Here is a 14,583-nt window from a genome sequence, read left to right as displayed (position 1 = left end):
TGTATGTCCGTTTCTGCTATATGGACTTCTTGAACTACCATACAAAAATCAGTAAGAAACTCTGAATCTATCTGAATCATGGTTGTGGGAGAACACACATGTAAGTCGTTGTGATAAAGAGACCAAATGCCCTAATATCAGAAAGTAATGTTACCATTTCAAACAACACTTCGCAATCAGTCTGACCAGACCAACAGAACTGCAATTATGTAATGTAATGTATAATTATAAATATAAAATGTCAACAAGAGATACTGAACACAATAAATATATATCATTGATATATATGCTACCTTTATACTGTTTAAAGCTGAACTCCAGGCAGATATATTGTGTGCACAGATATACTGTGTGCAAGTGGGAGAAAAGAGGAAGACTGGGAGACCCCTTCCTCAGCATATAACTGTAACAACGAAAGTATTTTTATCCACTTTACTGTATTGTTTGATGGGTCTGTAATACCCAAAAACGGATGGAGAGAAGTACACATCTTGGCAGGTAAAACAGATTTCATAAATGTATTTTGTTCTGTTCACTTTCCAGGAATTTGTCTCACTTAAATATTGAACTCATTGAATTGAACCCCACCTGTGTAATATACTTAAATTACCTGTACTGTACTTCATATATGATCTCAATAAAAGCAAAAGGACCCAAAACAAGGAATCTGCTCCATGGACATGTCAACCTACTAACTAAAAGGGGCACTTTAAAGTGGAACTAAACCCGCGATTACTCAGATATCCTATTTCCATCGCAGGGCGATGCCATCTTTGTTCTTCCTGAAGATGATCTCCAGCCATCTGCAAAGATGACTTTAACTTCTGCGCAGGTGTGCAAGGGAAGCCAGGATTGCGGAGTTTCCCTGGCAAAAGTGTTGAGCGTGCATAGCTCATCAAAATTTGATACCTGTGTGGTGATCAGGCAGGTAAGAACAGAAGGGAATCGCCTGTCCCTTTTTGCAATAACCACCTGCCTGAATCCACCCATGGTAAAAGCGGGGCTTTAGTTTTACTTTAGGGCATTCTGGTTGGAACACAGGTGGGTGTAGATTAGTTCTAGATATAGTGCAAAGAAAGAAAAATCCACCTACCGGCTGTGTTGACCTGTTCGGATCAGTGTCAGCACGTGGATAAGTGTTAAAAGGTCTTGCAGCCTGCTGTGTTGGCTTCCCCACTCCCCCTGCAGATTGGTTATTTGGGGTATGCATATTAGGCCCAGAGAGTGGTCTTTTGTCCCTAGGTGACTGAGGGCTACCTTGCCCTCCAGTGTAAGCTGATTTAGGCCTTCTGTCTTCTTTTTCTCTCCTGACCACCCTATCAGCTGGTTCACTGTAGTCGCCATCTGCAGCAAGGTGGCGGTCTCGCTTTCCATCTGCTCTCTCAGTATGGCGAACAGATCTGTTTTCTGAATGCTTAGGATAGTCAGGTGGTGGAGGCCTGTGTTTGCTGCTTGGTTCCTGTCCTCGAGGTTGCTGAGGAGCTGGTTTCTGTTCCTCCCTTGGCCTATCTCTTCCATGGTCCATCCGGATTTTTTCTGGCATTCTTCCTCCATCTTCACGTGGGTGTCTTATGCGGCCATCATTCACACCATTCTCCACTGGGGTACGCTGTTCTCTGGGGGGGCAAGGAGGAGACTCTCTGCGCAAGGAGTTTGAGCGACACACCGACATCATCTCAAAATCATCCAGCAGCCATGTCAAAGAGCCATCTTGGGATAGCTTGTTCCCACGTACGATCGTCTAGGAAGGAGGGAAAAAAAAAAAACAGAAAAATTGGCAAGTGTTAAATATTAAGATTTGTCCCCACTGTACAGGGTTCCCCACTGACCTGAACGGATATAAACATAAGAAGAGCAGAACATTTACAATAAAACCTATTCACTGATTTCCTGCAACTGCTAGTGACATGATACAATGTAGGAGGCATTTGATCACATGATTGCTGCATAATAAAAACTTGCTGCTTCAGTCTAGAAATATGGAAGCTGCCATCATTTTTAAAACTTTTGGGTTCTCTAAAGACCTTAAAGTTATTTCACATGCACCCCCGCTCTGTTTTGGACTATTACTACTAATACTACTAACAGAACCAGAATGTGACAAACTGATAAAGACTGACCGACAATGTTGTTTGGGAAATTTGGGAACTCATTGGGAAAATTACACACAGCAAGACAGGATCTATTTAAGTGAATACGAAAACTCCACAATTTCTCTAGAGACAATACGGCAGTAACAGGACATTGCTATTTTATCTTCTGCCTATGAAAAAAAACAAAAAATCAAAACATGCTTTCAGGGGTACAGTCTAAGGGGCGTCCCGTCTTAATGTACAGACCTTTTGTGGACCACGGTTGATGGCTGTGATGCATGCTGGATCCACCAGGGGTTTGGGTCTTTTGGCGGACTCCTCGATCAGACTCTGCCATTGTCGTGGAAGCCCAGTGAATTTCTGTTCCTGCTCATCAAAACCAGTATGAACGCGATGCTCGAAATTAGATGGGGCCGAGATCTCTATACGCTTTTTCTTCTTGGCAAACATGGTGGCTAGCTGACCTGGTTGTGAAAGAAAAATGAAAGATTATAAATAAAAGAGTGCAAACACAACATTACCAATACAGTCAGAATGTGATCATTTGGACAGGGAAAACTCCACTACAGGGGACAATAGCCCAGATAAGTAAGACTTTGGCTATACAGTTTTTCCCTATCACGCTGCTATACATCTACTTGATATGCCCCCATAACACACATTGTAGAACATTGAAGGAGACTGATGTGCCCACAGTGCTGGCAAAGTAAAAAGCTCAATGTGTTCAGCAGTGGGGAAATGTTTCCGCATCTAATAGTGCTCTGAGCAGGCATAATTATTTAGAAGGGAACAAAAGCCAGAATGCCTGCAAACAAGCCTGAACACAGAATCTTGGCATGATATACTGAATGTGAGGCTGTCCAAATGATTATGCGATACATATTTAACCAGTTCTTTTAAAGAGCAACACAAAGTCTGTCTGCTCCTGCTTTTAGCTTATAAAAGGGGGAGGGGGGTTGGGGGTGAACACAGAGATATCTAACTTTTTCGGTAGGAGGTCAGACGTGATTGTCATGACTAATTTGAAGTTGGCAACGTACAGTGAAATGATGTACTATGACCAAATTATAATGCAAACATCATGCAATCTTTCTTTGATACCACATCAGTAAAAACATGCATGCTAGCACAGTAATATGCCATTAATCCAGTTTGAAAGATCTACAATCGGGAAGGTGGTTTTTGCAGTAAAGGACATGTAATAACTGCTCATACCTGCCTGATCACCACCCAGCTGTCCAACATTGCTGAGCTAAACACATGGGAAACCTTTTATTCTCAGCATCCCTTGCACATGCTCGGAACAAATAGAACTCCTTGTGCCTGCGCAAGGGGGTACCTCATCCTGGGGCGGCCAATCGAGATGGCCCAAGATCACTTCCAGGAAGAAAAGAAGGAAGTGCCCGGCAATGGAGAAGGGGTAGGTGAGAATTACAGGTTTAGTTCCGCTTTCAGGTTGATATATTTTAGTGGCTAATATGGCACACAATATAACATGTACAGCACTGCAGAATATGTTGGCGCTATATAAATACTGTTTAATAATAATGAAGGTGTCTGTGTGTGTTTTAAACCTGTACCTGTAGAATAATGAGGAAGAATAAAGAAAGATCTAATAAATGCTGAAAAACTCAACACTTTTCATGGGGTGTACTTTTATGCTTTCACATGTATATAAACTAAAAAGGAAAAACCTAGCTGCATAGAAAACAAAAAATAATCAGAAATCAAAATAATGAAGTGAAGTGATGTGATGTGATCTTGTTTCAATTCCTACATGTACGACTTTGAAAATAATGACAACAATCTAGAAACATTCACTTATATAATCCAAGTTGTTGCTGTTAATTCCCTGTAATATATTTAGTAATGCAGCTTCAAGGCAAATACGAGACAAGAACTAAAGGCGAAACTCATCTTTGAACATTAGTTAAGAGTTCCTCAGGCCTGTACTGAAAGCAAAGGGACTTTCTGGGTCTGTACTAGTTAGCGGAATTGTGTCACTAAATCATTGAATCTTGGCAAGGTGAAACTTCTGCTTTGTCCTTAAAGTGAACTTTTTCTCTTTTTACATCTGGAAAAATGTATTCAGATATTTAAAGCAGACATTAGATGATGTCATTGTATCAGTATCATATGTAATCATGCATGTTTCACCCTGAAAGCTCAAAACCTAAAGAAAACAATAGAATACAAACAGTGAATTTACAAAATGAAGTCACAGTTGGCTGTGCCCTTAATGATTTTTTTTTTTTGCCCTTTATCTGTCGCTGAAGAACAGTGATAAGTGCGAGGCTGCATAAGCTTTTGCTTGGCAATACGCTAATACAGCCTTTTGGGAACACTTGAAATTACTTTTGGGTCTTTGGGGAACCCCTGCTATAATTACTATATACACAGCTCACTGTATATTAGCTATTATGGTGGTCAGTGGGGAAAAAACTCTCTTACAGATAGCCAAAAAGATAATTTTGTCATCTAGACTGACCAAAGTGGCACAAATTGCTCAGGGAACCCTGCAAGTCTGTAGTCTCAATTGGTGCTCTACATCATTTATAAACACATGCACAAAGCTTACATTACATGTGTGATATATTTTAGCAACTTTACAGGTTTACTTGAAAGCTTTCATTAGGTTGGAAGGGAAAATGCTACATTCTACTTATATGTTTGTATTGAAGATCCTCAGGTTTCCCAGTCTACTGAGCAATTTTGAATCGCAGGGGGAGGAAGGTCTAACAGAGCGGGGTTATATATTTTGAGGAACACAATTTGCTTTAACCTGTTACTCAGCCATTGTGTTAAATCAGAATGCTGGATCATATCGCATTATAAGCATGCTTTCAACAGTGCACTGAATCATCCGACATACAAAAGGGAAAGGCACGGTTCCATGCAAATCTGTGTTACTAAATGGAGAACAAACATGAGTGCAATATTTGCAAGGTTAGAAGGTTAGCTGTGATGTATGGAGGAATGAGCATGTACTCCCACAATCCCCTTACAGGGGCCCAGCAGCACTGACTGGTCTCTTCTCCTAATTAGTAACTGATTAACAGGAATCCGGCGCTGTCATGCAGAACACAAGTATGGGCTACAGTCAGCCCTGATGCACTATGTCTCGTCCTGAGCAAGCTAAAGGCTTGTATGCATGGCTGCTTTCAACGTGCCTGCAATCCACTGCATTTTGGATTTTTCCAAAGCATGGGAAGCGCTCTTCTGAATGGACTTGCAGAACTGTGATAATTTAAACCTAAAAAGAGCAAAAAACTGTTAAAATGAAACTCTCAGACACGGAGAGGTTCTGAGCTTAAAATGTACTGAGGGATTTCTCATCTGAAGGCTTGTAAGGCTGTAAACTTGTAAAAGCACCGTCCTAAATATTGGCTGATCTATCCAATTCCATAACATGCATGCGAGTTCCCTCGGCAAGCCAGGTAGCCATGGAGTTTACCAAAAAAAAAAAAAAAAGAAAGTAGTACTTGAATTCTGTCAGCAACATCATCTTTAGGAATTGGCATTTTCTTATTTGCCCATCTAGTGTCTGAAAGGGAGCTTTATGTTAGGAACAAAGGGATGCCAGGTTTTTGCTATATATTGTTCTACCGGTGTGACCGCAGAGGAGAAGTAATACAGATATCTTACATGAATGAATATTCTCAGGAACAGTTAACACCATGTAGATTCCAAAACAAGGCTGGATTCATACTATGTAAATGTGCCATAAGATATACACAATAAAAGCACACTTACAATTAAATGTGAACAGGATCTTAAAAGTGGAAGTAAAGTTCCACTTTGAAAAGTCCATGATCAGGCAGGTGCGGTTCTTACCTGACTCATTTCCGCCCATGCGCTGCTAAGCGCTTGCTTCCAGGGATACCCAATTTAATGTAAAGCGCTGTGTATGTTGGCCCTATATTAATGCCGTTTATTATTCATAATAATAATACCTGGCAATCCCAACTATACTTGTACATGCTGGGAATGAGTGAGTTACACCATCCTGGCCAATCAGGATTGCCTGAAAATAGGCTAAAGGAGGAGGAAGAGGATGGAGGGGCCCTGCTATGGATTGGGGATAGGTGATTATTGCAGGTTTAGTTCCAACTTTAAATGTGAGATTTTTTTTTTTCTGATAAAAGTTTGGATCAGGGGTCAGCAACATTCCTCACATTTAGGGCCAATTCACACTTCTCTATTCCCTCGTGTTGCATTACCACACTTGCTTCAATGCATGTTATTACAAGTTATTGTGTGTTGTGCTAAGACAGCCCATTTATTTTAAACAGGCCGCCAACAAACTGGCACAGACCAAAAAAAAAAGCACCACAATGCAAGGTACACTGTTCTTAAGCAAAGGAGCTGCATCTTGACCTTTTTAACACAGGGGAACTTTGAGATAACTTTTAGCTCCTCAGGGAATCTCGGCTATAATTGCTATCCCCACAGCTCACAGTACATTAGTGTGGCGGTCAGAGGGAAGAATGTCACTTACAGATAGCCAAAAAGATCATTGGCGTCAGGTAAATTTGAGAGGCACAAATTGCTTAAGGAACCCATGGAACCCTGGTTGAGAAACACTGCTCATAACCTTGAGACCTACTCCATTGCAATAAACCTAAACTTAAGCCTTTGTCATTTTATAGGCAAGAGACAATTGCCATGAACAACAGGCAACCCAGCGCTGTATCCGTAGTTTATTTTCAGCTTTTGCATAGTTGTACTGTTGATTGCATGTCAAACGAATTAAAATATTACCAGGTATAAACATAATCCTTTTTAGGATAATTCATATCTTTAACAGTAAAACTGGACTTTCTTTCAATGCAATTGTATATACCCCCAAAAATATATATCTAGCATGTTGCAAAAGGATGAGAGGGATGAGGGGTTGTATAAAAGTTAATTTATTATTTAGGCCCCCAATGTATGCCCGGTCATCTAGTATGAATTACAAAGAAGGCATTCAAGCTGCAGACCCAGCTTCAACTTTCAGCTTCAACTTTTCTAGCAAGTGGCAACTAAATACCGTAACTAAGACATTGCAACTGGGGAATAAAACATTTTATGATTTCTTCTAGAATAAAAATGTGACTTAATGGATGTTTATTTTACAAGACCACAATGAAATTTTATCACTCATTTTGTTCGCTTATTACAACGCAAGGCAACATACAGTTATGTCTACAAATATCTAAATGTAAGACGAACGTAATTAAATCAAAAGCATGGTTTCATCTGCTCAAAGCAATGTCATATCCTCTAATGCTCACAGTTCAAAGCTAATGCCTCAGACAGTGGTTTGTCAATGCCCACAAAGCTTTAATTTAATATGGGATGTGAAAACATGACATATGGGGGTCAGTGCATTAATTTCACAGCATGACAGAAGGTTAATTCCGAGAGACACGCCACTAGCACACAGTCGGTAATGACTTCTATGTCTACATGAAGAGCTGTCAGAGGTAACACGATGCCCTTCCAGGCTCGCTCATTTAAAAAAGGAACTACATCCAAAAGGGAAGAACGTAAGAAAATAGAACAAAGACGTTTGCTTCAAAAAGGCAATAACAAGGGAGAGATGCAAACTCAGCGTAATAAATGCGAAGTGGTCAGACCCTCCGTGAAGCACCATTTATTGCCTGTTGTTGTACATTTTTTTTGTTAATGATTATCGAACAATCGATCGTTGTTTGTTTCCAACGATAATTATTGTACCTGTGTACGTAAGCCTTTGCCGAGGTATCACAAGATGGGTTACCATCTGTTTACTTGTGACAAGGAGGTTCATCATGACCTGTTGGATCCTATCATGCCCACCTACACTAACCGCAGTCCAAGCGGCTCTGAAGCAGATTTTTTTATATGCAGCTATTGGAAGGAGATCAGGGAGATGTCTCTAATGTCACTTGCTTCTTAGGTAAATGGCAAGCATTTCATTCAATATTCCACCTTGTATATTGTAAATAGTTTTTTATTTTGATTGCTGCACATTTAAAAGCGCGCTCAAAACCCATTTTTTTCAAACTTGCCTACCTGTCTTCTTCTGTTCTATGACTACCCACCACTCCATATCTCCCTTCCTATTGTGTGCTATTTCCCCACCTACTAGATTGTAAGCTCTTCGGGGCAGGTCCTCTCCTTCTCCAGTGTCACTGTCTGTATCGGTCTGTCATTTGCAACCCCTACAAAGGTTTACAGCGCTGCGTAATATGTTGGCGCTATATAAATCCTGTTTAATAATAATAAATTGCGAGTTTGACGTTTATCCACCGATGTTATTCTGAAACGATTATAACAGCTATGTACTGCAGTTATTAATTTAATGTAGGCTGGGTCCACACGTTTTTAAAAACGCATGGAAACGTGCATTTATATGCACTTTTATTAGCGTTTTAAAGCTTGCCTTTAAAATGCTGGAAAAGGCCTATGCCGCGTTTTCCTTGTGTTTTTAACGAATTTGCATATGCTGAAAAACTGCAAGAAAACGTCCCATTGTAATCAATGAAAGCATTTACTGGCGTTTTTCAGCTTTAACCCAGCGTTAACTTTTTAAACGTTGCAAGCAACATTTAAGATAAAGCTCATAAACGTGCCTGAAGGAAACGTCCTGATGTAGTTTAACCCATTGTAATGCATGGCGATTTCAAACATGGGCTTTAAAAAGCCTCAGGTTAAACGCTGGGGAAACTTTAATAATTCAGGATCAATAGTGTAGACAGAACATCTAATATTAGTAAACTTAATCCTAAAAAGGAGCCAAGGTGAAGGACTAATTACCAATATTACCTGTGACTAGGTCTTGTTCTGCACTGTGAAACTTTAAAACCCGCTTTATTGGAAATTTATAATGCCTTTAGAACATATTTACTTAATTGATTTTAAGACAGTTTTCCCTTTTCATTTTTTCTGGTGTTTCAATTTTCATTTATGCTGGAACAAATCAGATGTTTGCAGAACTGCAGGTTCCATACCACCAATGTCCTCTCCCTTATGAAAGGGCTCATCAATTTTTTGTTTCTTTAATAGACATTAATGGGGAGCTGCAACGCAAGACATTGCCCTCTGATGTGCTTGTCTTGCATTGACATAACTTTAGCTTCTCATCAAACATTTACTTACCCATTAAATTGGATCTACACATGGTTGCACATTATTATGCATTGGGTTAAAACAGAATATTTATTTCTAGAACAAAAAGAAATTAGGACCGGCTTTTTTTTACCAGAATCAGAGACACAGGTATTTGAACTGATGTGCTTCAAAATACATGGTCTGTGCATTGTATGCATTTTCTGCAATGGAATTATGTTATTAGGCCTTCAAAGTTCCACGTGGCATGGCAAGCAGACAGCTGCAGCTCTTTAATTACAAAGAATAGCCAATATATATATATATTATATAGTCTGGTCATTTATGACTAAAAGCATGTTACGGTTCATTGCAGCTCATACAAGTATCTAAATGACCTTAGGAATCCTTAGTCACTTTGGGTATAAAGGATTTATACATTATAAAACTGAATTATTAAACAACTAATAAAACTTTAAGAGTAGAATGAAGTAACATAAATGTTATGACTGTGCTAAATATTTAGGATTTCGATGTTTGGTAATAGGCTGAATCAACCACTTTTTTTTCTGTTTTTGGATCTGTAAATTCTGACTTTCCTTGCATTACCAGTAACATATAATAAATGCAAACGTCAACAGGATGAAGAATACCCACTGGTGCCACGGCAGGTAAATCTGGGAGCTTTCATTTATCTATGACTAATGCATAAAAATTATATATCTATTAAAGCGGGACTATGCAACTCAACTCATACTATAGGCTTATGATCATTGTGATCTTTACACCACATACGTGTGGTAGGGCCATGTCATTTCAGCAACTGTGCCGTAGAGTATTTTTTAACTGCTTCTAATCTCATTTTTTGTTTGCTCTAGCAATTTGTAGCTAGTTGGATACAATATGTATCTACTGTATAGAGCTACAAATCACTGCAGTGCTAAGATAAACTGGCAGCATCAGATAACATAAACAGCTACTGAAGTTGGCAAACCCCAAAACTTTGCTAAAAGTAAATCACTACCAAACGCTACAAAACGCTTGGAACTTCTATGACACACCCAATTCTGCCTAAAATTCAAATCGTTTTTGAAGCAAGGTAAAATGGGGAGAAACTCAATTCTCAAGCTGTAGATACAAATCTATGCTATGAAATGCCCAGTATGGCATGGGCCTCATTCATTGCCTTTGTTTTAATATCTAACTGTCCAGTGCCCCTGTATAATTATCCAACTTTTCAGTAACCACACAAAACCAGCTGGGTGGTAACTGAAATGTGCCGGGCGGTGCACCCGACTAATTAAGGTTGGAGAGAACACTGCACTAGTCTATGGGCTTTTTCAGAATAGAAGAAAAAGCATTTACTGCTTCTGGGCACATACTGGCGACCGCTAGGAACTTTCTTCCATTCTTCCAACATCCAGTCTTCCAGAACACCTGGAACTGCTTAACAACCCAACTTGCGGAAGTGGTTTCAATTCAAGTTTATGGAGGCAGTTGGGGTGGAAATCCAACCTGTAACACGTTTTGCAGCGTCTAAAAAATACATGCAGAAAAGCTTGAAAGCTAATGTCTGGAAAAAAAAAATCAATCTAAACAAGCTCTAAGGGTTAATCGGATCAGGATCTCAATTTCATAGTACTCTCTGTTCTCACCAAAAAAATAAACTCAAGGCAAAAAAATAGAAAGTGTTTCAATAGAAGTAACAGTCTTCATACACAACCCAATGTTTGCTTCCTTCCTGAAGAATGAGCCAGAGGTAAGGAATGAACTACCAGGAACAGGGAACTCAGCAGGATCCAAACAGGAATTCAAACATTGAGGACTTTACAGGCAGGGCTGCATATCAGTAATTCCAGGGAGCAAGGCAGGAATGACAGACAAAAAGGCGGCCAGAGTTGTAAATCACCGATTCAATGAAGCCATAAAGAAGTGATAGGAAAGAATATCCTTAACACTGAGGAGCCATTACAGAAGAAGTAAAACTTTATATCACTAATACTTGTACGCTTGGCCCTATCGCTGCTGCCATGGACCAGAGGTGAAGTGGGGAGGACATATGAAGGCTTGTCCAGAAAATTAACAATTTAAAAAAGGATCATGAACAATACTTAACTGTTGATGTTGTTGCACGTGCACCAAAATGGCTAATATCACCTTAAGATGATGTCATCAATTCTGAAAAACCATACAGGAAAAGTAAGGCTCAAGATAGAGGCTTTTGATCCCGGGTTCCATAGACCTTAGAGTTTCTCCAGAGATTGCTGGGGGTTCCTTGAGCAATGAGCAATTTGTGCCTCTCAGGTCAGTAATTGTAGCAGTAGTTCCCCAGGACCTGCATGTTATGTCAAAAGGGTTGAGAAACACTGCTCTAGATCATTATTACCAAGAAATAAAGGATTGGTAGGTTTGTACTTAACTAATCCTGAGGAAAAACTAAATATCACTTACACCATGAAAATGTAAAAACCTAAGACTCCATTGACCGGCCATTTAGGAGAGTTAGAACTGTATATCACTAATGCTAGGCGTACAACATGCCAATTTCTGAACAACAAATATTTTTTCCATTATACCTAATCAAAACATTGATAATTTTATTCCAATGGTTTTCAAATTGACAATATTAAGTGTGAAGCGTCATAGGGAGATGTAGAGGTATTTATTGTTACAGTACCAAATATCAGGATCTATTTAAACAAAGTACAGTTATACGAGGTTTGCAGAGTCCCAAAAAGGACACAAACAGAATGAAAGAAAAAAGCTGGTTATGGATCCCAATCCTCATCGCAGCTGCTAGTGGAGGGTTTGGAACCAATATGGCCCACTGAGCAGCCATCCACAACCAGGGGTCTTTGGAGCCCTAGTGTTCTTTCAGAGGTTGCCAAAGCTTCTTTGCGCTGTGGCTGACGGTCCTACTACCTGATGGTGGCTGCAAAGTTTAAGGTCACAGCAGGGCTACCAGTGTGACCCCAATGATCTTCTTACCTGTCTATTTGGACCACCACGTAAGACGTTTGTTTGTCACATTGGCCATCAATATAAGGAACATTTGTTCAATTAATTTATTTCAGAACATTCCCCAAGATTTGACTATTAGTTTGAGGATTCCTCTATGGTAAAATGTTTGAGAAAAGCTGCACCAGGGTGTAATTCCTGGGATGGCATTCATAAAAGCAATTGCAACTCTGCCAATTGGTTCAGGAGGTAAACATTGACCATGTATAATGTCTAGAAAAAACTATTGATGCCTACCAAGAAGAAAGAAGGATAAGGGCATTGTCAGGGTAGTACACAGATTTTTTTTTTTTTTACAGGATTTATACAACACTGACATATACAAATAGTCATGTCACTAGCTGTCCCGCAAAGGGGCTCACAATGTAATATCCCTATCATAGTAATATTTCAATAATTCAATATAAGCTAAATTTTGGAGGGAACCCAATTAACCTAATGGAATGTGAGAGGAAACCCATGCAAACACAGGGAGAACCTGCAAACTTCATGCAGACAGTGTCCTGGCTGAGATTCGAACCTGGGACCGAGCTCTGCAAAGGCCAGAGTGCTAACCACTAAGCCAGCATGCTAACCTAATCTTTGAAAGGTAAAAAAAAAATACTTCAAGCAATACACACTATTTGGAATGCATGCCCTTGACAAGCAAAGGTAAAGTAAGCTTTAGCAACATATAACAGCATGTTGTTACATGGCAGCAACAGGTGGCAAGAATCATCTATCTAGAAGGGTGAAACAGGTGGGAAGAATCATCAAGTTCTAAAATATGCAATTAAAGCAGTTAAGTTCCAGTTTTTGGAATCCATGATCAGGCAGGTCATTAATGCAGTAAGGGCCAGGCAATGTCCCTTCTGCAATAATCTATTAATCTCTTCTTTCTGGCAAAAAGCCGAGCTGGACATGGGCAGCGTCTGTTTGGTTACCAGGATAGCCAGCATTGCCAGCCTTCTCTGCACAGTGCCGGGAATGGATGAAATCCCACATGCCTCCTCAGGAGTTTTGTCACCCTGACTCACCCAATTAAGATGGCCGTAGATACCATTCTGGAAAAGAAGATGGCAGCACCCTGCGAAGAGATATAATGCTGTACAATATGGGTGGTAAAATGCCATACCTTTATTCATTCATTTCTTCCTTTGCTGAAAACCAAAACTGAAAGTGCACTGTATAACACCACATTCAGGCCACTCTTTCCACAAATGGAATTTATTTTCCCATGAAAGACTAGCTTCCACCAACAAAAGTGGGGCTCCGAGACGAAGCATCCGAGGGATCTGTGAATGTGGCATGGGCTTGAAGGGAGCCGAGCCAACGCATTATGAAGAAACATCGTAGGAAATTAATTTTCAGGTCTAGTTTATAGCAGAGCTCCAGGCAAGCAGCACTGCTTGGTCAATACCACCGACTCACGGCCCATCACCAGCTTGCTGAGCAAACAATAATTCCATCCCTCTATATGATCTAGCCTCTGGTCCTGTCAGCACATGTGCACCATAGCTGACCCCAACTGGCTCCTAATGCTGGCACTTCTCCCTAATTTGTTGCTGTGCATGAAGATTTCTTGAGACTGATATAGATATATTTATATCTATATCTTATCAATATATTTTATAGATATCTTAGATAAATAACAAATATGCATTTTATATCCCTCTGGAATTTATTGTCATGGGTATAGCAGTTTGACCTTAAGTGGATTGGATGGTCTTTTGGATAGAGTAAAGGAGATTTAAAAGCACTAACACCAATCTGTGTACATTCTGTCCTGTAGAAGGTGGAAATTACCTATTAGAAACGTGTTCACTGGAAGATTTCTCCTTTATTATGGACCTAAAATATTGCATTTACTCTTTTTATTATTATTATTATTATTATTATTAAACAGGATTTATTTAGCACCAACATATTACGCAGCGCTGTACATTAAATGGGGGTTGCAAATGACAAATGCATACAGTGACACAGGAGGAGGGGACCCTGCCCTGAAGAGCTTACAATCTAGGAGGTGGGGGAAGTATCATACAATAGGAGGGGGGTATGGAGTGGTAGGAAGTAGTGATGGTTTCAAGACGGGTAGGCAAGTTTAAACAATTGGGTTTTGAGTGCTCTTTTAAATGAGCAGAAAGTAGGAGCAAGCCGAATAGGTCGAGGATGACCATTCCAAAGAGTCGGGGCAGCTGTTTTCTTTTCTGTCCAACAGAAAAGTGTTGGAGCCGTGCGTGCGAAGAAGTCATTATAAAGGGGGGGCAAAGAGAGGGGTTAGGTAAGTATTTTTCTATCAGGTCAGAAAGGTAAGTGGGACAAGAACTCTGCAGGGATTTGAAGGCAAAAACAGAGGAGCTTGAACCCTTAGGCAGGTTCAGACCTTCAAGATAAGAAAAATCCTGCGTAACTTCTG

At 39.9% G+C, this 14,583-nt stretch overlaps 1 protein-coding gene across 3 annotated transcripts in view; it reads right to left on the bottom strand.

The window, feature by feature from the left end:
* PAK4 (p21 (RAC1) activated kinase 4) overlaps nucleotides 1-14,583 on the bottom strand; it is a 48,099-nt gene that overhangs the window by 14,705 nt on the left and 18,811 nt on the right. For all 3 annotated transcript variants that reach the window (XM_072429741.1, XM_072429742.1, XM_072429740.1), the window contains 2 exons: nucleotides 2,340-2,557; nucleotides 1,094-1,741 (listed from right to left, as the gene is read on the bottom strand). In XM_072429741.1, the coding sequence (XP_072285842.1) occupies nucleotides 1,094-1,741; nucleotides 2,340-2,543 (852 nt within the window). In that variant the 5' untranslated portion in view covers nucleotides 2,544-2,557. The remainder of the gene's footprint in view (nucleotides 1-1,093; nucleotides 1,742-2,339; nucleotides 2,558-14,583) is intronic.

This window comes from Pyxicephalus adspersus, chromosome Z (genome assembly GCF_032062135.1).
Source record: "Pyxicephalus adspersus chromosome Z, UCB_Pads_2.0, whole genome shotgun sequence".
In the NCBI taxonomy this organism is placed as follows: Eukaryota; Metazoa; Chordata; class Amphibia; order Anura; family Pyxicephalidae; genus Pyxicephalus; species Pyxicephalus adspersus.
This window is presented reverse-complemented; position numbering and strand designations above follow the sequence as displayed.